Raw genomic sequence first — 24,667 nt, 5'->3', positions numbered from 1 at the left:
CAGTCGGACAACATCACGGCAGTCGCCCATGTGAACAGACAGGGCGGCACAAGAAGCAGGAGTGCAATGGCAGAAGCTGCAAGGATTCTTCGCTGGGCAGAGAATCATGTGATAGCACTGTCAGCAGTGTTCATCCCGGGAGTGGACAACTGGGAAGCAGACTTCCTCAGCAGACACGATCTTCACCCGGGAGAGTGGGGACTTCATCCAGAAGTCTTCCACATGCTGGTAACCCGTTGGGAAAGACCAATGGTGGACATGATGGCGTCTCGCCTCAACAAAAAACTGGACAGGTATTGCGCCAGGTCAAGAGATCCGCAGGCAATAGCTGTGGACGCGCTGGTAACGCCTTGGGTGTACCAGTCGGTGTATGTGTTTCCTCCTCTGCCTCTCATACCAAAAGTATTGAGAATTATACGGCAAAGAGGCGTAAGAACGATACTAGTGGTTCCGGATTGGCCAAGAAGGACTTGGTACCCGGAACTTCAAGAGATGATCACGGAAGATCCGTGGCCTCTACCTCTAAGGAGGGACTTGCTTCAGCAGGGTCCCTGTCTGTTTCAAGACTTACCGCGGCTGCGTTTGACGGCATGGCGGTTGAACGCCGGATCCTAAAGGAAAAAGGCATGCCGGAAGAAGTCATTCCTACTTTGATTAAAGCAAGGAAGGAAGTAACCGTGCAACATTATCACCGAATTTGGCGAAAATATGTTGCGTGGTGCGAAGATCGGAGTGCTCCGACGGAGGAATTTCAACTGGGTCGATTCCTACATTTCCTGCAATCAGGATTGTCAATGGGTCTCAAATTGGGATCTCTTAAGGTTCAAATTTCGGCCCTGTCGATTTTCTTTCAAAAAGAATTGGCTTCAGTCCCTGAAGTCCAGACCTTTGTTAAGGGAGTGCTGCATATACAGCCTCCTGTGGTGCCTCCAGTGGCACCGTGGGATCTCAATGTGGTTTTGGATTTCCTAAAATCTCATTGGTTTGAACCACTAAAAAAGGTGGATTTGAAATATCTCACATGGAAAGTGACCATGCTTATAGCCCTGGCTTCTGCCAGGAGAGTGTCAGAATTGGCAGCTTTATCTTACAAAAGCCCATATCTGATTTTCCATTCGGACAGGGCAGAACTGCGGACTCGTCCGCATTTTCTCCCTAAGGTGGTGTCAGCATTTCATCTGAACCAGCCTATTGTAGTGCCTGCGGCTACAAGTGACTTGGAGGACTCCAAGTTACTGGACGTTGTCAGAGCATTAAAAATATATATTGCAAGGACAGCTGGAGTCAGAAAATCTGACTCGTTGTTTATATTGTATGCACCCAACAAGATGGGTGCTCCGGCGTCTAAGCAGACGATTGCTCGTTGGATCTGTAGCACAATCCAGCTTGCACATTCTGTGGCAGGCCTGCCACAGCCTAAATCTGTAAAGGCCCACTCCACAAGGAAGGTGGGCTCATCTTGGGCGGCTGCCCGAGGGGTCTCGGCATTACAACTTTGCCGAGCAGCTACGTGGTCAGGGGAGAACACGTTTGTAAAATTTTACAAATTTGATACTCTGGCTAAGGAGGACCTGGAGTTCTCTCATTCGGTGCTGCAGAGTCATCCGCACTCTCCCGCCCGTTTGGGAGCTTTGGTATAATCCCCATGGTCCTTTCAGGAACCCCAGCATCCACTAGGACGATAGAAAAAATAAGATTTTACTTACCGATAAATCTATTTCTCGGAGTCCGTAGTGGATGCTGGGCGCCCATCCCAAGTGCGGATTATCTGCATAAATTGTACATAGTTATTGTTAACTAATTCGGGTTATTGTTGAAGGAAGCCATCTTTCAGAGGCTCCGCTGTTATCATACTGTTAACTGGGTTTAGATCACAAGTTGTACGGTGTGATTGGTGTGGCTGGTATGAGTCTTACCCGGGATTCAAAATCCTCCCTTATTGTGTACGCTCGTCCGGGCACAGTACCTAACTGGAGTCTGGAGGAGGGTCATAGGGGGAGGAGCCAGTGCACACCACCTGATCGGAAAAAGCTTTACTTTTTGTGCCCTGTCTCCTGCGGAGCCGCTATTCCCCATGGTCCTTTCAGGAACCCCAGCATCCACTACGGACTCCGAGAAATAGATTTATCGGTAAGTAAAATCTTATTATATATATATATATATATCTATATCTATATCATCGATGTCTTAAAATTTTGGGGCAACATTGACATTGCTTTTAGAGCCTTGTATCTGTTAAATGCTTACATGCTCTGTATGGCATTAGAATTTTAATATTTAGGGTGCTATCCAATTAGCCCTGATCCGTTTTCGGACGATAAAAACAGCCAGATATTGCTATTAATGACCAATGGTCATTATCGTGGTATCCAATTATGTGCCATTTTCATCATCCGAATAACGGACCGGCGATAGGGCAATAACACATGGGATTGGGTATAAGTCCCCTATCCCATGTGTTATCGCTGCCCCGGCAGCCCGCTTATTGCCGATTAATCCCCAATAAGTGCCGGCATCGGGGGGAGGAGAACGCCGCATCAGGGCTAATAGGATAGCCCCCTGGCATTCCTATGCAGCAATAAAGTACCGCTGCTAATAGGATACACTCCTTATAGTACCACGGCCCCTACTGGTGAGTCGGGATCTGGTCTGAAGATCGACAGTGTCTAGGTCGACATGTTTTAATGGTCGACAGGGTTTCTAGGTCGACATGTTCTAGGTCGACAGGTCAAAAGGGCGACATGAGTTTTTCACAATTTCTCTAACGTCCTAAGTGGATGCTGGGGACTCCGTAAGGACCATGGGGAATAGCGGCTCCGCAGGAGACTGGGCACATCTAAAGAAAGCTTTAGGACTATCTGGTGTGCACTGGCTCCTCCCCCTATGACCCTCCTCCAAGCCTCAGTTAGATCTCTGTGCCCGAACGAGAAGGGTGCACACTAGGGGCTCTCCTGAGCTTCTTAGTGAAAGTTTTAGTTTAGGTTTTTTATTTTCAGTGAGACCTGCTGGCAACAGGCTCACTGCATCGAGGGACTAAGGGGAGAAGAAGCGAACTCACCTGCGTGCAGAGTGGATTGGGCTTCTTAGGCTACTGGACATTAGCTCCAGAGGGACGATCACAGGCCCAGCTTGGATGGGTCCCAGAGCCGCGCCGCCGGCCCCCTTACAGAGCCAGAAGGCAGAAGAGGTCCGGAAAATCGGCGGCAGAAGACGTCCTGTCTTCAACAAGGTAGCGCACAGCACTGCAGCTGTGCGCCATTGCTCTCAGCACACTTCACACTCCGGTCACTGAGAGTGCAGGGCGCTGGGGGGGGCGCCCTGAGACGCAATAATAAACACCTTGGATGGCAAAAAATGCATCACATATAGCTCCTGGGCTATATGGATGCATTTAACCCCTGCCAAAATACATAAAAAAACGGGTGATAAGGCCGCCGATAAGGGGGCGGAGCCTATCTCCTCAGCACACTGGCACCATTTTCCCTCACAGCTCCGTTGGAGGGAAGCTCCCTGGCTCTCCCCTGCAGTCACTACACTACAGAAAGGGTTAAAAAAGAGAGGGGGGCACAAATTAGGCGCAGTATTAACTATACAGCAGCTATAAGGGGAAAAACACTTATATAAGGTTATCCCTGTATATATATAGCGCTCTGGTGTGTGCTGGCAAACTCTCCCTCTGTCTCCCCAAAGGGCTAGTGGGGTCCTGTCCTCTATCAGAGCATTCCCTGTGTGTGTGCTGTATGTCGGTACTTTTGTGTCGACATGTATGAGGAGAAAAATGATGTGGAGACGGAGCAGATTGCCTGTAATAGTGATGTCACCCCCTAGGGGGTCGACACCTGAGTGGATGAACTGTTGGAAGAAATTACGTGACAGTGTCAGCTCTGTATAAAAGACAGTGGTTGACATGAGACAGCCAGCTACTCAGCTTGTGCCTGTCCAGACGTCTCATAGGCCGTCAGGGGCTCTAAAGCGCCCGTTACCTCAGATGGCAGATATAGACGCCGACACGGATACTGACTCCAGTGTCGACGGTGAAGAGACAAATGTGACTTCCAGTAGGGCCACACGTTACATGATTGAGGCAATGAAAAATGTTTTACACATTTCTGATAATACGAGTACCACCAAAAAGGGGTATTATGTTCGGTGAGGAAAAACTACCTGTAGTTTTCCTGAATCTGAGAAATTAAATGAGGTGTGTGATGATGCGTGGGTTTCCCCCGATAACAACTGATAATTTCTAAAATGTTATTGGCATTATATCCTTTCCCGCCAGAGGTTAGGGTGCGTTGGGAAACACCCCCTAGGGTGGATAAAGCGCTCACACGCTTGTAAGGGTTCTATCCTCTCCTGAGATGGCCGCCCTTAAGGATCCTGCTGATAGAAAGCAGGAGGGTATCCTAAAATGTATTTACACACATACTGGTGTTATACTGCGACCAGCAATCGCCTCAGCCTGGATGTGCAGTGCTGGGTTGGCGTGGTCTGATTCCCTGACTGAAAATATTGATACCCTAGATAGGGACAGTATATTTTTGCCTATAGAGCATTTGAAAGATGCATTTCTATATATGCGTGGTGCACAGCGGAATATTTGCCGACTGGCATCAAGTCTAAGTGCGTTGTCCATTTCTACCAGTAGAGGGTTATGGACACGTCAGTGGTCAGGTGATGCGTATTCCAAACGGCATTTGGAAGTATTGCCTTATTAAGGGGAGGAGTTATTTGGGGTCGGTCTTTCAGACCTGGTGGTCACGGCAACAGCTGGGAAATCCACGTTTGTACCCCAGGTCGCCTCTCAACATGAGAAGACGCCGTATTATCAGGCGCAGTCTTTTCGTGGATAAGCGGGCAAAAGGTTCCTCATTTCTGCCCCGTGACAGAGGGAGAGGAAAAAGGCTGCAGAAATCAGCCAGTTCCCAGGAACAGAAACCCTCTCCCGCCTCTGCCAAGCCCTCAGTATACGCTGGGGCTTTACAAGCAGAATCAGGCACGGTGGGGGGCCCGTCTCAATGAATTTCAGCGCGCAGTGGGCTCACTCGCAAGTAGACCCCTGGATCCTTCAGGTGATATCTCAGGGGTACAAATTAGAATTCGAGACGTCTCCCCCTCGCCGTTTCCTAAAGTCGGCTTTACCGATGTCTCCTTCTGACAGGGAGACAGTTTTGGAAGCCATTCACAAGCTGTATTCCCAGCAGGTGATAATCAAGATACCCCTCCTGCAACAGGGAACGGGGTATTATTCCACACTGTTGTGGTACCGAAGCCGGACGGCTCGGTGAGACCGATTCTAAATCTAAAATCTTTGAACACTTACATACAGAGGTTCAAATTCAAGATTGAGTCACTCAGAGCAGTGATTGCGAACCTGGAAGAAGGGGACTACATGATGTCTCGGGACATCAAGGATGCTTACCTTCATGTCCAAATTTACCCTTCTCACCAAGGGTACCTCAGGTTTATGGTACAGAACTGTCACTATCAGTTCAGACGCTGCCGTATGGATGGTCCACGGCACCCCGGGTCTTTACCAAGGTAATGGCCGAAATGATGATATTCCTTCAAAGGAAGGGAATTTTAGTTATCCCTTACTTGGACGATTCCCTGATAAGGGTAAGATCCAGGGAACAGTTGGAGGTCGGTGTAGCACTATCTCAGGTAGTGTTGCTGCAGCACGGTTGGATTCTCAATATTCCAAAATCGCAGCTGGTTCCGACGACTTGTCTTCTGTTCCTAGGGATGATCCTGGACACAGTCCAGAAAAAGGTGTTTCTCCCGGAGGAGAAAGCCAGGGAGTTATCCGAGCTAGTCAGGAACCTCCTAAAACCGAGCCAAGTCTCAGTGCATCAATGCACAAGGGTTCTGGGTAAAATGGTGGCTTCCTACGAAGCAATCCCATTCGGCAGATTCCACGCAAGAACTTTCCAGTGGGACCTGCTGGACAAATGGTCCGGGTCGCATCTTCAGATGCATCAGCGGATAACCCTGTCACCAAGGACAAGGGTGTCCCTCCTGTGGTGGTTGCAGAGTGCTCATCTTCTAGAGGGCCGCAGATTCGGCATTCAGGACTGGGTCCTGGTAACCACGGATGCCAGCCTGCGAGGCTGGGGAGCAGTCACACAGGGAAGGAATATCCAGGACTTATGGTCAAGCCTGGAGACATCACTTCGCATAAATATCCTGAAGCTAAGGGACATTTACAATGCTCTAAGCTTAGCAAGACCTCTGCTTCAAGGTCAGCCGGTGTTGATCCAGTCTGACAACATCACGGCAGTCACCCACTTAAACAGACAGGGTGGCACAAGAAGCAGGAGGGCAATGGCAGAAGCTGCAAGGATTCTTCGCTCGGCGGAAAATCATGTGATAGCACTGTCAGCAGTATTCATTCCGGGAGTGGACAACTGGGAAGCAGACTTCCTCAGCACGACCTCCACCCGGGAGAGTGGGGACTTCACCCAGAAGTCTTCCACATGATTATAAACCGTTGGGAAAAACTCGACAGGTATTGCGCCAGGTCCAGGGACCCTCAGGCAATAGCTGTAGATGCTCTGGTAACACCGTGGGTGTACCAGTCAGGGTATGTGTTCCCTCCTCTGCCTCTCATACCCAAGGTACTGAGATTGATAAGATGGAGAGGAGTAAGCACTATATTCGTGGCTCCGGATTGGCCAAGAAGGATTTGGTAACCGGAACTTCAAGAGATGCTCACGGAGGATCCGTGGCCTCTACCTCTAAGAAGGGACCTGCTCCAGCAAGGACCCTGTCTGTTCCAAGACTTACCGCGGCTGCGTTGGACGGCATGGCGGTTGAACGCCGGATCCTGAAGGAAAAAAGGCATTCCGGATGAAGTCATCCCTATCCTGATCAAAGCCAGGAAGGATGTAACCGCAAAAACATTATCACCGCAATTGGCGAAAATATGTTGCGTGGTGCGAGGCCAGTAAGGCCCGACGGTGGAAATTCAACTGGGTCGATTCCTACATTTCCTGCAAACAGGAGTGTCTATGGGCCTGAAATTGGGGTCCATTAAGGTTCAAATTTCGGCCCTGTCAATTTTCTTCCAAAAAGAACTAGCTTCAGTCCCTGAAGTTCAGACGTTTGTAAAAGGGGTACTGCATATACAGCCTCCTTTTGTGCCTCCAGTGGCACTTTGGGATCTCAATGTAGTTTTGGGTTCCAAAAGTCACATTGGTTTGAACCACTTAAATCTGTGGAGTTAAAATATCTCACATGGAAAGTGGTCATGCTGTTGGCCCTGGCCTGGGCCAGGCGCGTGTCAGAATTGGCGGCTTTATCCTGAAAAAGCCCTTATCTGATGTTCCATTCGGACAGGGCGGAATTGAGGACTCGTCCTCAGTTTCTCCCTAAGGTGTTTTCAGCGTTTCACCTGAACCAACCTATTTGTGGTGCCTGCGGCTACTAGGGACTTGGAGGACTCCAAGTTGCTAGACGTTGTCAGGGCCCTGAAAATATATGTTTCCAGGAGGGCTGGAGTCAGGAAATTCTGACTCGCTGTTTATCCTGTATGCACCCAACAAGCTGGGTGCTCCTGCTTCTAAGCAGACTATTGCTCGTTGGATTTGTAGTACAATTCAGCTTGCACATTCTGTGGCAGGCCTGCCACAGCCAAAAATCTGTAAATGCCCACTCCACAAGGAAGGTGGGCTCATCTTGGGCGGCTGCCCGAGGGGTCTCGGCTTTACAACTTTGCCGAGCAGCTACTTGGTCAGGAGCAAATGCGTTTGTAAAATTATACAAAATTGATATCCTGGCTGAGGAGGACCTGGAGTTCTCTCATTTGGTGCTGCAGAGTCATCCGCACTCTCCCGCCCGTTTGGGAGCTTTGGTATAATCCCCATGGTCCTTACGGAGTCCCCAGCATCCACTTAGGACGTTAGAGAAAATAAGAATTTACTTACCGATAATTCTATTTCTCATAGTCCGTAGTGGATGCTGGGCGCCCATCCCAAGTGCGGATTGTCTGCAATACTTGTACATAGTTATTGTTACAAAAATCGGGTTATTATTGTTGTGAGCCATCTTTCAGAGGCTCCTCTGTTATCATGCTGTTAACTGGGTTCAGATCACAGGTTATACGGTGTGATTGGTGTGGCTGGTATGAGTCATACCCGGGATTCAAAATCCTTCCTTATTGTGTACGCTCGTCCGGGCACAGTATCCTAACTGAGGCTTGGAGGAGGGTCATAGGGGGAGGAGCCAGTGCACACCAGATAGTCCTAAAGCTTTCTTTAGATGTGCCCAGTCTCCTGCGGAGCCGCTATTCCCCATGGTCCTTACGGAGTCCCCAGCATCCACTACGGACTATGAGAAATAGAATTATCGGTAATTAAATTCTTATTTTTTTTTTATATTTTTTTGAACTTTTTCATACTTAACGATCCACGCGGACTACGATTGTGAATAGTAACCTGTGCCGAGTGCAGCGAGGCACCTTGCCCGAAGCATGGCGAGCGAAGTGAGGGGACACGGTGCACTAATTGGGCTTCCCGGTCACTGTACGGAGAAAACGACACCAAAAAAACATGAAAAACTCATGTCGACCTTTTGACCTGTCGACCTTCAAACCCTGTCAACCTTCAAACCCTGTTGACGTAGTGACTGTCGACCTATAGTGGTTGATCTAAACATTGTCGACCTAGACACTGTCGATGCAATGATCCACACCCGGTGAGTCTGTATAGTAAGCAAATGTTTTTGTTGCTCATGAGCAAAACTAATGATAACAGAAAGAAATGGTCAGGGATACTATGGGGGATATACAATTAGAGGTGAAATAACATTGGATGCGAAAAACATTAGTTTTTCGCATCCCCCCCCCGATGTTCCACTGATTTTTTTTTTTTGATTTTTTTTTTTCAGGCTGTCTAATTTGCATCCTCCGTAAAAAAAAAAAAAAAAGGTTTCCTCCAGAAAAGACAAAGGTTCAGTGAAACCTGTGTGTTTTCGGTAGAAACAGCCCTGTTTCATATAAAAATAGGGCTGTTTCCAGGGATTTGGTTTTTGCCTGCCTGCAGTTAAAACAAAATCCCTGATAAGCCGCGTCTTGCATCGGCTTATCGGGGGCTAATTGGATAGCCCCCGGCGGGACAATTAGCTGCGGTAAATTACGGTGGCTAATTGGATACCCCCCCTGTGTCCAATCAGTGATAAATAAACAAAAAAAAAACAAAAAAACAAAAACAAACCATATTCATGTGAATTGATACAATTTAAGTACATTTTTAAACATTTCACATACTTGCAGATCCTGCTCACCTACGTTTCAAAATGGTGTTGAATGGCATTAAGGCTGTATTTTTTGACTTGGATAACACATTGATTGACACATCTGAAGCCAGCAAGAAAGCTATGGAGGAGGTAACTAACTTTTATAATGCTGTCTTTTCCCATAAAGGAATATACGATCTTGCGATTCTCAGATATAGAGTTTATATATGTTAGTTACTGGGTTTCTACCTCTGTTTTCCTAACGGACTTTAACAGGGGTCTGTCCATTTGGACTACTTCTGTTTGCTCAATGCAGTTTTATTCTGCATGTCTTATTACTGGGGATCTGCTGAAAAGTAATGGTGTCATTGTGAATAGATGGCCTTGCCAGAGACAAGGAGGCCAAGGGAGGAATTCATCTAGGTGCGAGTTTGCAAAAGGCATTAAACTCGTACACTTCGCATTCGTGCGCGCACCCGAGATTTGCACAATTCAATTAGAAATGCCAATTTGCACTACTCTTGCAAATCTTGTCCAAAAAGCAAACTGGGAAAATAGCATGAAAAAGTAGGGAGACCTTCCTAGACCCCAAAAAAGTGACAACTTCTTTAGCAGAATCATATAGAAGACTGTCAGCTTACCAATGGAAAGTACTGTAGCTTTTAAAAGGTGTCAAATTAATGATTTGTGCATATATTTTTTTTTTTATAAATAATGTAAAAAGCTTACAAAGTTTAATTGTAAAGGCATTTAATGAAAAATGCAAAAAAAAAAGTAGAATGAAGGTGATTTGGGGGGAATTTGAGGCCACTTTTAAAGAAAAAAAAAGAAATGATAAAAAGCAATTATTTTTCATTACAATAAATACTTTCATTAAATTTGGGGTGCACAAAGTAATGAAAAAAGTTGATTTTAGGGTAATTTGATGCTATTCATTTTTTTTATTTCACCCCAAAATGACATGTAATTAGTGTCCCACTTAAACTAATTGAAAACGTCTAATGCCCAGTTAGTTATTGGGCGGAGGGTGCAAGGGATTCTGAAGCATGTCCTAACATTTCTACCTTAAAATCAGGCAAACTTACTCTGGATAAGAAATGTAAGTTTGAAATTGAATTGCAAATATAATTCACATTGCAAATTTGCTGTGAATTTGCCTTGTGTGACCACACTTGGACCTAATTGAACCACCCTTGCACCTAAGTGAGATAAAGGCAGGTCTATAAACCATTGCGCCTAGCAGCTGAGGCTCTAAAAAAAGAGGAAAGATGCCAACCCTACTAACAAGAAAACAGATGAATACGGATGTGCGTTAGTTGTAAGACATATATTAATTTCCAAAGAACAGAAGAGTATGTGTGTGTTTGTGTATATACTGTATATCGGGGTTGTGTGCACCGGGACATTTTTTGAGTTTTTGTTTTGGCTGTGGATTGGTTTTGCCAAAACCACCCTGGCGGGTTTTGGTTTTGGATCTGTATTTTTTTCAAAAAAATCATCAAAACAGCTAAAATAACAGAATTTGGGGGTGTTTTTGTTCCTACAGTATTATTAACCTCAATAACATTCATTTCCACTCATTTCCAGACTATTCTGAACAGCTCACAATATTGTTTTTATCCAGTTTAGGCCAAAAGGTTGCATCGAGGTAGCTGGACAAAGCAGCAGCAGCCCTTGGATGTATATACTGGGAGGACAAAATATATATAAAAAAAAAAGGATGTATTTACAAAAAGACACATTAGGCAAGGCTCAAGATTTCAGGTCACAAAAAGATTATTAGGGCAAAGAAGAATAAAAAAAAAAAAAAGACTATTTTAGATTTAATTTATTTAATTTATTTTAATTTCAATTTATTTTAATTTAATTTATTTAAATTATTTAGAATCAAATTCTTAATTTCATAAAAGAGATCTTATATATGCAGAAAGTTCACTATATGAGTGTGGAGAGTTTATTTATAGTCATTTAATTTAAATGTATCTAATTTATCATTATTATTAATATTAATTTGATTAATTACAATGTAGTGATAAGAAGAGTTATGAAAATAGGACAATAAGTAATACTAAGAATATGAGCTACAGACACCACACCCTGAAATGGACGGAGCACACCTGGATGTATTCTGGGAGGATACAGCACAAAATATATATAAAAAAAAAAAGATTTCTTTTATTTTGGGTGGACCGACAGAACACCCCTAGGTGGACGGAGCAGTTGCAGTCCCTGGATGTATACTGGGATATCACAGCACAAAATATTAATTTAAATAAAAAAATATATATATATTCTTTTTTATATCACACACTGCGGCTACAGTGTCGCACAAATGAGTCAAAAATATGTAGAAGTATTTTCTATATCACACACCGGCGGTTACACTGTCGCACAAATGAATCAGAAATATATATAATAATTAAACACTGCGGTTGACAACACCGACAGCGTCGCACAATGTGTTTATAAGTAGGAAATAATATACTGTGGTCTGACCAGCAGTGTCACAGTACTTATGAAAATAAAATAAAATAAAAATTGTACTGTACACTGGGGTACAGCACAAACAAAAAATATATATTTCTCTGACGTCCTAGTGGATGCTGGGAACTCCGAAAGGACCATGGGGAATAGCGGCTCCGCAGGAGACTGGGCACAAAAGTAAAAGCTTTAGGACTACCTGGTGTGCACTGGCTCCTCCCCCTATGACCCTCCTCCAAGCCTTAGTTAGATTTTTGTGCCCGAACGAGAAGGGTGCACACTAGGTGGCTCTCCTGAGCTACTTAGTGAAAAAGTTTAAGTATAGGTTTTTTATTTTCAGTGAATCCTGCTGGCAACAGGTTCACTGCATCGAGGGACTAAGGGGAGAAGAAGCGAGCTCACCTGCGTGCAGAGTGGATTGGGCTTCTTAGGCTACTGGACATTAGCTCCAGAGGGACGATCACAGGCCCAGCCATGGATGGGTCCCAGAGCCGCGCCGCCGGCCCCCTTACAGAGCCAGAAGACAGAAGAGGTCCGGGAAATCGGCTGCAGAAGACGTCATGTCTTCAATAAGGTAGCGCACAGCACCGCAGCTGTGCGCCATTGCTCTCAGCACACTTCACACTCCGGTCACTGAGGGTGCAGGGCGCTGGGGGGGGGCGCCCTGAGACGCAATAAAAACACCTTAGATGGCAAAAAATACATCACATATAGCTCCTGGGCTATATGGATGCATTTAACCCCTGCCAGTTTTTCCTTAAAAAAGCGGGAGAAAAGCCGCCGAGAAGGGGGCGGAGCCTATCTCCTCAGCACACAAGCGCCATTTTCCCTCACAGCTCCGTTGGAGGGAAGCTCCCTGGCTCTCCACTGCAGTCCTGCACTACAGAAACAGGGTAAAACAAGAGAGGGGGGGCACTAATTTGGCAGATAAAACAATACAGCAGCTATATAAGGGAAAAACACTTATATAAGGTTATCCCTGTATATATATAGCGCTCTGGTGTGTGCTGGCAAACTCTCCCTCTGTCTCCCCAAAGGGCTAGTGGGGTCCTGTCCTCTATCAGAGCATTCCCTGTGTGTGTGCTGTGTGTCGGTACGTTGTGTCGACATGTATGAGGAGGAAAATGGTATGGAGGCAGAGCAATTGCCTGTAATAGTGATGTCACCCCCTAGGGAGTCGACACCTGACTGGATGGTCTTATGGAAGGAATTACGTGATAGCGTCAGCACTTTACAAAAGACTGTTGACGACATGAGACAGCCGGCAAATCAGTTATTACCTGTACAGGCGTCTCAAGCACCGTCAGGGGCTCTAAAGCGCCCGTTACCTCAGATGGTCGACACAGACCCAGCACGGACACTGACTCCAGTGTCGACTGTGAGGAAACAAACGTATTTTCCAGTAGGGCCACACGTTACATGATCACGGCAATGAAGGAGGTTTTGAACATTTCTGATACTACAAGTACCACAAAAAAGGGTATTATGTGGGGTGTGAAAAAACTACCCGTAGTTTTTCCTGAATCAGATGAATTAAATGAGGTGTGTGATGAAGGTTGGGTTTCCCCCGATAAAAAACTGCTAATTTCTAAAAAATTATTGGCATTATACCCTTTCCCGCCAGAGGTTAGGGCGCGTTGGGAGACACCCCCTAGGGTAGATAAGGCGCTCACACGCTTATCAAAACAAGTGGCGTTACCGTCTCCTGATACGGCCGCCCTCAAGGAACCAGCTGATAGGAAGCTGGAAAATATCCTAAAAAGTATATACACACATACTGGTATTATACTGCGACCAGCAATCGCCTCAGCCTGGATGTGCAGTGCTGGGGTGGCTTGGTCGGATTCCCTGACTGAAAATATTGATACCCTGGACAGGGACAGTATATTATTGACTATAGAGCATTTAAAGGATGCATTTCTATATATGCGAGATGCACAGAGGGATATTTGCACTCTGGCATCAAGAGTAAGTGCGCTGTCCATTTCTGCCAGAAGAGGGTTATGGACGCGACAGTGGTCAGGTGATGCGGATTCCAAACGGCATATGGAAGTATTGCCGTATAAAGGGGAGGAGTTATTTGGGGTCGGTCTATCGGACCTGGTGGCCACGGCAACGGCTGGGAAATCCACCTTTTTACCCCAGGTCACCTCTCAGCAGAAAAAGACACCGTCTTTTCAGGCTCAGTCCTTTCGTCCCCATAAGGGCAAGCGGGCAAAAGGCCACTCATATCTGCCCCGGGGCAGAGGAAGGGGAAAAAGACTGCAGCAGGCAGCCTCTTCCCAGGAACAGAAGCCCTCCCCCCGCTTCTGCTAAGTCCTCAGCATGACGCTGGGGCCTTACAAGCGGACTCAGGCACGGTGGGGGCCCGTCTCAAGAATTTCAGCGCGCAGTGGGCTCACTCGCAAGTGGACCCCTGGATCCTGCAGGTAGTATCTCAGGGGTACAAATTGGAATTCGAGACGTCTCCCCCTCGCCGGTTCCTGAAGTCTGCTTTACCAACGTCTCCCTCCGACAGGGAGGCGGTATTGGAAGCCATTCACAAGCTGTATTCCCAGCAGGTGATAATCAAGGTACCCCTCCTACAACAGGGAAAGGGGTATTATTCCACGCTGTTTGTGGTACCGAAGCCGGACGGCTCGGTGAGACCTATTTTAAATCTGAAATCCTTGAACACTTACATACAAAGGTTCAAATTCAAGATGGAGTCACTCAGAGCAGTGATAGCGAACCTGGAAGAAGGGGACTATATGGTGTCTCTGGACATCAAGGATGCTTACCTCCATGTCCCAATTTGCCCTTCTCACCAAGGGTACCTCAGGTTTGTGGTACAGAACTGTCACTATCAGTTTCAGACGCTGCCGTTTGGATTGTCCACGGCACCCCGGGTCTTTACCAAGGTAATGGCCGAAATGATGATTCTTCTTTGAAGAAAAGGCGTCTTAATTATCCCTTACTTGGACGATCTCCTGATAAGGGCAAGGTCCAGAGAACAGTTAGAGGTCGGAGTAGCACTATCTCAAGTAGTACTACGACAGCACGGGTGGATTCTAAATATTCCAAAATCGCAGCTGATTCCGACGACACGTCTGCTGTTCCTAGGGATGATTCTGGACACAGTCCAGAAAAAAGGTGTTTCTCCCGGAGGAGAAAGCCAGGGAGTTATCCGAGCTAGTCAGGAACCTCCTAAAACCAGGCCAAGTGTCAGTGCATCAATGCACAAGGGTCCTGGGAAAAATGGTGGCTTCTTACGAAGCGATTCCATTCGGCAGATTCCACGCAAGAACTTTTCAGTGGGATCTGCTGGACAAATGGTCCGGATCGCATCTTCAGATGCATCAGCGGATAACCCTGTCTCCAAGGACAAGGGTGTCTCTCCTGTGGTGGTTGCAGAGTGCTCATCTTCTAGAGGGCCGCAGATTCGGCATTCAGGACTGGGTCCTGGTGACCACGGATGCCAGCCTGAGAGGCTGGGGAGCAGTCACACAGGGAAGAAATTTCCAGGGCTTGTGGTCAAGCATGGAAACGTCATTTCACATAAATATCCTGGAACTAGGGGCCATTTACAATGCCCTAAGTCAAGCAAGGCCTCTGCTTCAGGGTCAGCCGGTGTTGATCCAGTCGGACAACATCACGGCAGTCGCCCACGTAAACAGACAGGGCGGCACAAGAAGCAGGAGGGCAATGGCAGAAGTTGCAGAACTTCGCTGGGCGGAAAATCATGTGATAGCACTGTCAGCAGTATTCATTCCGGGAGTGGACAACTGGGAAGCAGACTACCTCAGCAGACACGACCTCCACCCGGGGGAGTGGGGACTTCACCCAGAAGTCTTCCACATGATTGTGAACCGTTGGGAAAAACCAAAGGTGGACATGATGGCGTCCCGCCTCAACAAAAAACTAGACAGATATTGCGCCAGGTCAAGGGACCCTCAGGCAATAGCTGTGGACGCTCTGGTAACACCGTGGGTGTACCAGTCAGTGTATGTGTTCCCTCCTCTGCCTCTCATACCCAAAGTACTGAGAATCATAAGAAGGAGATGAGTAAGGACTATACTCGTGGCTCCGGATTGGCCAAGAAGGACTTGGTACCCGGAACTTCAAGAGATGCTCACGGAGGACCCGTGGCCTCTACCTCTAAGAAAGGACCTGCTTCAGCAGGGACCCTGTCTGTTCCAAGACTTACCGCGGCTGCGTTTGACGGCATGGCGGTTGAACGCCGGATCCTGAAGGAAAAAGGCATTCCGGATGAAGTCATCCCTACCCTGATCAAAGCCAGGAAGGATGTAACCGTGCAACATTATCACCGTATTTGGCGTAAATATGTTGCGTGGTGTGAGGCCAGGAAGGCCCCTACAGAGGAATTTCAACTGGGTCGTTTCCTGCATTTCCTGCAAACAGGACTGTCTATGGGCCTAAAATTAGGGTCCATTAAGGTTCAAATTTCGGCCCTGTCGATTTTCTTCCAGAAAGAACTAGCTTCAGTTCCTGAAGTTCAGACGTTTGTCAAGGGGGTACTGCATATACAGCCTCCTTTTGTGCCTCCAGTGGCACCTTGGGATCTCAATGTAGTTTTGGGGTTCCTAAAATCACATTGGTTTGAACCACTCATTACTGTGGACTTAAAATATCTCACATGGAAAGTGGTAATGCTGTTAGCCCTGGCTTCAGCCAGGCGTGTCTCAGAATTGGCGGCTTTATCCTATAAAAGCCCTTACCTAATTTTTCATACGGACAGGGCAGAATTGAGGACTCGTCCTCAATTTCTCCCTAAGGTGGTTTCAGCGTTTCACTTAAACCAGCCTATTGTGGTACCTGCGGCTACTAGGGACTTGGAGGACTCCAAGTTGCTGGACGTAGTCAGGGCCCTGAAAATATATGTTTCCAGGACGGCTGGAGTCAGAAAATCTGACTCGCTGTTTATCCTGTATGCACCCAACAAGCTGGGTGCTCCTGCTTCTAAGCAGACTATTGCTCGTTGGATTTGTAGTACAATTCAGCTTGCACATTCTGTGGCAGGCCTGCCACAGCCAAAACCTGTAAAAGCCCATTCCACAAGGAAAGTGGGCTCATCTTGGGCGGCTGCCCGAGGGGTCTCGGCTTTACAACTTTGCCGAGCAGCTACTTGGTCAGGGGCAAACACGTTTGCTAAATTCTACAAATTTGATACCCTGGCTGAGGAGGACCTGGAGTTCTCTCATTCGGTGCTGCAGAGTCATCCGCACTCTCCCGCCCGTTTGGGAGCTTTGGTATAATCCCCATGGTCCTTTCGGAGTTCCCAGCATCCACTAGGACGTCAGAGAAAATAAGAATTTACTTACCGATAATTCTATTTCTCATAGTCCGTAGTGGATGCTGGGCGCCCATCCCAAGTGCGGATTGTCTGCAATACTTGTACATAGTTATTGTTACAAAAATCGGGTTATTATTGTTGTGAGCCATCTTTTCAGAGGCTCCTCTGTTATCATACTGTTAACTGGGTTCAGATCACAAGTTGTACGGTGTGATTAGTGTGGCTGGTATGAGTCTTACCCGGGATTCAAAATCCTTCCTTATTGTGTACGCTCGTCCGGGCACAGTATCCTAACTGAGGCTTGGAGGAGGGTCATAGGGGGAGGAGCCAGTGCACACCAGGTAGTCCTAAAGCTTTTACTTTTGTGCCCAGTCTCCTGCGGAGCCGCTATTCCCCATGGTCCTTTCGGAGTTCCCAGCATCCACTACGGACTATGAGAAATAGAATTATCGGTAAGTAAATTCTTATTATATATTTTTTTATAATTATAATTTTAGGCTTTGTGTTTTTAGCTTTTATTATTTTAATTTTACACTGGGGCAGAGCCCCTGGATGGATGAACAGATCACCCATGTGGTGGTAAATGGAACGTTTTCAAATTGGACTGAGGTACTAAGTGGTATGCCACAAGGGTCTGTACTTGGACCACTGTTGTTCAACATCTTCATAAAGGCTCTAGCAGTAGGTCTAGAGAGTACAGTGTCAATTTTTGCAGACGACACCAAACTGTGTAAGGTTAGAAATTCGGAGGCGTGGGGGGGAAGCAGAGTCTTTTCAGAACTACTTATTCAAACTGGAAGCATGGGCAGCAAAATGGAGAATGAGGTTCAATATAGACAAATGTTAGGTAATGCACTTTGGTAGAAAGAACAGAAACACTACCTACAGTGCCTTGCTAACGTATTCACCTCCCTTGGCTTTTTACCTATTTTGTTACATTACAACCTGTAATTTAATTTTATTTTTTTTAATCTGAATTTCATGTGATGGATCTGCACAAAATAGTCTAAGTTGGTGAAGTGAAATGAGAAAAATGTATATAAAAAATAATTTTTAGAAATAAAAATTTGGGGGGCGTGGCTTGGATGCCATACTGGGTGGACGTGCCTAATGTGAGCTCCGGGACATCGGAGCATCTGAGCCCTAATTCTGCTCACTCCCTATCCTCCTGTCTTGCCCGGAGCATCCCTTAGCCTGCAGTGAGAGGTCCTGTGTTAGAGGATCAGGTCCGCGGAATCGGGGAGCGTGGTACGCGTACTCGCGAGTTGCGGCTTGTCCTCCCTTACCAAGCCGGGGATTGGAGTGCTGGCGGCGGCCAGAAGAGTGATCCGGGCGGACGTCGGAGCCGTGCGGCGGCTGGGCGCCTGCAATGAGACGGGAGCGGACACAGGGTCTCCCCAGTGGCTGCGGTATCAGCGGTGCTGCTCTGTGGAGCCCGGACGGAATCTGAGAAAACGTGAGGGGAGCTGGTGCAGCTGAAAGGTCTGGCAGTGTGGGAAGCGGCGGCTATCTTGCTTCCGGTCCCTGGGGCTGGAGGTTATTCTGCAGTCTGGGGGAATCTGTGATCTGGCTGGCTGTGTGGGAGCTGAAGCACTTTTATGTAGCTGATAATCTGGACTGCCTCTCCTGTAATAAAGAGTGCATCCTGTCCAGACCTTTTCATTCATTCATTCATAGACACAGCACCTCTCCTCCTTTATGTTATGCAAGTGCTCACTGATAGTTATTTGGTGTATATGCAGCTTTATTGTCTTTAAGGAGAAGGAGCCTTACCTTCAAATACCAACAGGAGCACCTTTTTCTTTTACTTTTGGATGCTCATATTTCATTCAATAGACTGTCCTAGTATTGCCTGTGCCACTTCATATGGAACGACACCTACTGGTGATATGCCGACAGTGCATGTTTCATTTCTGTGTTTCACAAAGTGAGCTGAAATTGGTGTGAAGATGCGTTAATGTTAATATTTACGCTTCCCCCTGCACCCGATCTCTTTGTGTGATGTTATGCTGAGTTAGACGGACGTGGAGCTATTCTTCGTGGAGCCATCCCCAGTTTTCTGCGTATGAACATCCATCTATTGAACATTTTCTCTACTATGCCTCCTAAAAAAGTCAAAGTGGGCAAATCTGTATCACAAGTGGCCTTTTTTAAACCCACCCCACAAGTATCTAACCCCAAAAGGGATGGGGCATCTCCTTGCCAGAGAAAAGCTTGTGTTGCATCTCCTAAGAGGAGCTCGGCGCCCCCCATTCCAGACAACAAAGCGACGGATGCTACTGGGGATGATGAGGCCCTGACGGTGGGAACCTTTAAATCTCTTCTGAAGCAATTTAAGGAGGAGGTTGCAGCAGAATTTCAGGCTACTCTTCAATCGTGTCAACAGTCGATAGATGACCTTGGGGGGTGCACTGACCATTTAGAGTCCAAAATGGGAGAGATGGTCGGATCACATAACGATCTGATCTCCTCGCATGAGGCTCTACAGGCTGAGGTTGCAACCCTCAAGGACAAGGTCTCCGATCTTGAAGACAGGTCTAGACGTAATAATATAAAACTACGTGGAGTGCCCGAAAATGTCTCGAATAGTAGTTTGAATGACTTTGCGGTGGATCTGTTCAGGAAGCTTTTACCTTCTGCCGGGTCTATGGATATTTCTCTAACGTCCTAAGTGGATGCTGGGGACTCCGTCAGGACCATGGGGGTTTAGCGGCTCCGCAGGAGACAGGGCACAATAATAAAAGCTTTAGGATCAGGTGGTGTGCACTGGCTCCTCCCCCTATGACCCTCCTCCAAGCCTCAGTTAGATTTTTGTGCCCGGCCGAGAAGGGTGCAATCTAGGTGGCTCTCCTGAGCTGCTTAGAATAAAAGTTTAAGTTAGGTTTTTTATTTTCAGTGAGTCCTGCTGGCAACAGGCTCACTGCTACGAGGGACTTAGGGGAGAGAAGAAAACTCACCTGCGTGCAGGATGGATTTGCTTCTTAGGCTACTGGACACCATTAGCTCCAGAGGGAGTCGGAACACAGGTCTCACCCTGGGGTTCGTCCCGGAGCCGTGCCGCCGACCCCCCTTGCAGATGCCGAAGTTGAAGAGGTCCAGAGGTCCAGAAACAGGCGGCAGAAGACTTTCAGTCTTCATAAGGTAGCGCACAGCACTGCAGCTGTGCGCCATTGTTGTCAGCACACTTCATACCAGCGGTCACTGAGGGTGCAGGGCGCTGGGGGGGGCGCCCTGGGCAGCAATGTATTATACCTTTTTTATGGCTAAAATACATCACATATAGCCCTTGAGGCTATATGGATGTATTTAACCCCTGCCAGATCTCACAAACTCCGGGAGAAGAGCCCGCCGTTTTAGGGGGCGGGGCCTATTCTCCTCAGCACACGGCGCCATTTTCCTGCTCAGCTCTGCTGTGAGGAAGGCTCCCAGGCTCTCCCCTGCACTGCACTACAGAAACAGGGTTAAAACAGAGAGGGGGGGCACTTATTTGGCGATATGATTACATATGTGAAAATGCTATAAGGGAAAACACTTGTATAAGGGGTTGTCCCTGTATAATTATAGCGTTTTTGGTGTGTGCTGGCAAACTCTCCCTCTGTCTCCCCAAAGGGCTAGTGGGGTCCTGTCCTCTATCAGAGCATTCCCTGTGTGTGTGTGCTGTGTGTCGGTACGTGTGTGTCGACATGTAGGAGGACGATGTTGGTGAGGAGGCGGAGCAAATTGCCTGTATTGGTGATGTCACTCTCTAGGGAGTCGACACCGGAATGGATGGCTTATTTAGGAATTACGTGATAATGTCAACACGATGCAAGGTCGGTTGACGACATGAGACGGCCGGCAAATAAATTAGTACCTGTCCAGGCGTCTCAGACACCGTCAGGGGCTTGTAAAAACGCCCATTTACCTCAGTTGGTCGACACAGACACGGACACTGACTTCAGTGTCGACGGTGAAGAAACAAACGTATTTTCCTTTAGGGCCACACGTTACATGTTAAGGGCAATGAAGGAGGTGTTATATATTTCTGATACTACAAGTACCACAAATAAGGGTATTATGTAGGGTGGGAATAATCTACTTGTAGTTTTTCCTGAATCAGATAAATTAAAGTGTGTGATGATACGTGGGTTTCCTCCGATAGAAAATTATTGGAGGTATACCCTTTCCCGCCAGAAGTGAGGGCGAGTTGGGAAACACACCTTAGGGTGGATAAGGCGCTCACACGCTTATAAAAACAAGTGGCGTTACCGTCTCCAGATACGGCCGCCCTCAAGGAGCCAGCTGATAGGAAGCTGAAAAATATCCTAAAAAGTATATACACACATACTGGTGTTATACTACGACCAGCAATCGCCTCAGCCTGGATGTGCAGCGCTGGGGGGGCTTGGTCGGATTTCCTGACTGAAAATATTGATACCCTTGACAGGAACAATATTTTATTGACTATAGAGCATTTTAAGGATGCATTTCTATATATGCGAGATGCGCAGAGGGATATTTGCATTCTGGCATCAAGAGTAGATGTGATGTCCATATCTGCCAGACGATGTTTTTAGACACGACGGTGGTCAGGTGATGCAGATTCCAGACGGCACATGGAAGTATTGCCGTATAAAGGGGCGGTCCATCGGACCTGGTGGCCATGGCAACAGCTGGAAAATCCACTTTTGTTACCCCAAGTCACATCTCAGCAGAAAAGGACACAGTCTTTTCAGTCTCAGTCCTTTCGTACCCATAAAGGCAGGCGGGCAAAAGGCCAGTCATATCTGCCCAGGGTTAGAGGAAAGGGAAGAAGACTGCAGCAGGCAGCCCATTCCCAGGAACAGAAGTCCTCCACAGCTTCTGCCAAGTCCGCAGCATGACGCTGGGGCCATACAAGCGGACTCAGGTGCGGTGGGGGGTCATCTCAAGAGTTTCAGCACGCAGTGGGCTCACTCGCAAGTGGACTCCTGGATCCTACACGTAGTATCCCAGGTGTACATTGGAAATTCGAGACGTCTTCCCCTCACAAGTTCCTGAAGTCTGCTTTACCAACGTCTCCCTCCGACAGGGAGGCAGTATTGGGAAAAAATTCACAGGCTGTATTCCCAGCAGGTGATAATCAAAGTACCCCTCCTACAACAAGGGAAGGGGTATTATTCCACACTATATTGTGGTACTGAAGCCAAACGGCTCGGTGAGATCTAAAAGATTTGAACAATTACATACAAGGGTTCAAATCAAGATGGAGTCACTCAGAGCAGTGATAGCGAACCAGGACGATATGGTGTCACTGGATATCAGGGACGCTTACCTACATGTCCAAATTTTGCCCTTCTCACCAAGGGTATCTCAGGTTCGTGGTACAGAACTGTCACTATCAGTTCAGACGCTGCCGTTTGGATTGTCCACGGCACCCCGGGTCTTTACCATGGTAATGGCCGAAATGATGATTCTTCCTAAAAGAAATATGGACGCTTTCCTGATAAGGGCAAGGTCCAGAGAACAGTTGGCGGTCGGAGTAGCACTATCTCAAGTAGTTCTACGACAGCACGAGTGGATTCTAAATATTCCAAAATCGCAGCTTTTTCCGACGACACGTCTAATGTTCCTAGGAATGATTCTGGACACAGTCCAGAAAAGGATGTTTTCTCCCGGAGAAGAAGGCCAGGGAGTTATCCGAGCTAGTCAGGAACCTCCTAAAACCAGGAAAAGTATCAGTGCATCATTGCACAAGGGTCCTGTGAAAAATGGTGTTTTCTTACAAAGCGATCCCATTCGGTAGATTTCACGCAAGAACCTTTCAGTGGAATCTGCTGGGAAAATGGTCCGGATCGCATCTTCAGATGCATCAGCGGATAACCCTGTCTCCAAGGACAAGGGTGTTTTCTTCTGCGGTGGCTGCAGAGTGCTCATCTATGAAAGGGCCGCAGATTCGACATTCAGGACTGGGTCCTGGTGACCACGGATGCCAGCCTGAGTGGCTGGGGAGCAGTCACACAAGGAAAAAAAATAAAAATTCCAGGGAGTGTGATCAAGTCTGGAGACTTCTCTCCACATAAATATACTGGAGCTAAGGGCAATTTACAAGGCTCTAAGCTTAGCAAGACCTCTGCTTCAAGGTCAGCCGGTATTGATCCAGTGGGACAACATCACGGCAGTCGCCCACGTAAACAGACAGGGCGGCACATGAAGCAGGAGGGAAATGGCAGAAACTGCAAGGATTCTTCGCTGGGCGAAAAATCATGTGATAACACTCTCAGCAGTGTTAATTCCGGGAGTGGAAAACTGGGAAGCAGACTTCCTCAGCAGGCATAACCTCCACCCGGGAGAGTGGGGACTTCAGCGGGAAGTCTTCCACATGATTGTAAACCGTTGGGAAAAACCAAAGGTGGACATGATGGCGTCCCGCCTGAACAAAAAACTAGACAGATATTGCGCCAGGTCAAGGGACCCTCAGGCAATAGCGGTGGACGCTCTGGTAACACTGTGGGTGTACCAGTCAGGGTATGTGTTCCCTCCTATGCATCTCATACCAAAAGTACTGAGAATCATAAGAAGGAGATGAGTAAGAACGATACTCGTGGTTCCGGATGGGTCAAGAAGGACTTGGTGCCCGGAACTTCAAGAGATGCTCACGGAAGAACCGTGGCCTCTACCTTTAAGAGAGGACCTGCTCCAGCAGGGGCCTTGTCTGTTCCAAGACTTACCGCGGCTGCGTTTGACGGCATGGCAGTTGAACGCCGGATCCTGAAAAGGCATTCCAGATGAAGTCATCCCTACCCTGGTCGAAGCCAGGAAGGATGTAACCGCAAAAACATTTTCACCGCATTTGGCGAAAATATGTTGCGTGGTGTGAGGCCAAGAAGGTCCCTACAGAGGAATTCCAACTGGGTCGTTTCCTACATTTCCTGAAAACAGGACTGTCTATGGGCCTAAAATTAGGGTCCATTAAGGTTCAAATTTCGACCCTGTCGAATTTCTTCCAGAAAGAACTGGCTTCAGTGCCTGAAGTTCAGACGTTTGTAAAAGGGGTACTGCATATACAGCCTCCTTTTGTGCCCCCGGTGGCACCTTGGGATCTCAATGTTGTTTTGAGTTTCCTAAAGTCACATTGGTTTGATCCACTCACCACTGTGGAATTAAAATATTTCACATGGAAGGTGAAGATTCTATTAGCCCTGGCTTCAGCCAGGCGTGTGTCAGAATGGGCGGCTTTATCATATAAAAGCCCTTACTTAATTTTTCATTCTGACAGGGCAGAATTGAGGACTCGTCCTCAATTTCTCCTTAAGGTGTTTTCTGTTTTTCACATGAACCAACCTATTGTGGTACCTGCGGCTACTAGGGACTTGGAGGACTCCAAGTTACTTGACGTTGTCAGGGCCCTGAAAATATATGTTTCCAGGACGACTGGAGTCAGAAAATCTGACTCGCTGTTTAGCCTGTATGCACCCAACAAGATGGGTGTTCCTGCTTCTAAGCAGACGGTTGCTCGCTGGATTTGTAGTACAATTCAGCTTGCACATTCTGTGGCAGGCTTGCCACAGCCAAAATCAGTAAAAGACCATTCCACAAGGAAGTGGGCTCATCTTGGGCGGCTGCCCGAGGGGTCTCGGCTTTACAACTTTGCCGAGCTGCTACTTGGTCAGGGGCACACCCTGACTGAGGAGGACCTGGAGT

At 47.3% G+C, this 24,667-nt stretch overlaps 1 protein-coding gene across 1 annotated transcript in view; it reads left to right on the top strand.

The window, feature by feature from the left end:
• The window catches only part of NANP (N-acetylneuraminic acid phosphatase), a 72,610-nt gene that overhangs the window by 12,518 nt on the left and 35,425 nt on the right, over positions 1–24,667 (top strand). Inside the window, exon 2 of the mRNA XM_063918107.1 lies at positions 9,269–9,381. Within this exon, the coding sequence (XP_063774177.1) occupies positions 9,292–9,381 (90 nt within the window). The 5' untranslated portion in view covers positions 9,269–9,291. The remainder of the gene's footprint in view (positions 1–9,268; positions 9,382–24,667) is intronic.

The sequence above is a fragment of the Pseudophryne corroboree genome, chromosome 4 (assembly GCF_028390025.1).
Source record: "Pseudophryne corroboree isolate aPseCor3 chromosome 4, aPseCor3.hap2, whole genome shotgun sequence".
Lineage (NCBI taxonomy): Eukaryota > Metazoa > Chordata > Amphibia > Anura > Myobatrachidae > Pseudophryne > Pseudophryne corroboree.
The sequence above is the reverse complement of the archived record's forward strand: the minus strand, read 5'-3'. Positions and strand labels throughout refer to the sequence as shown.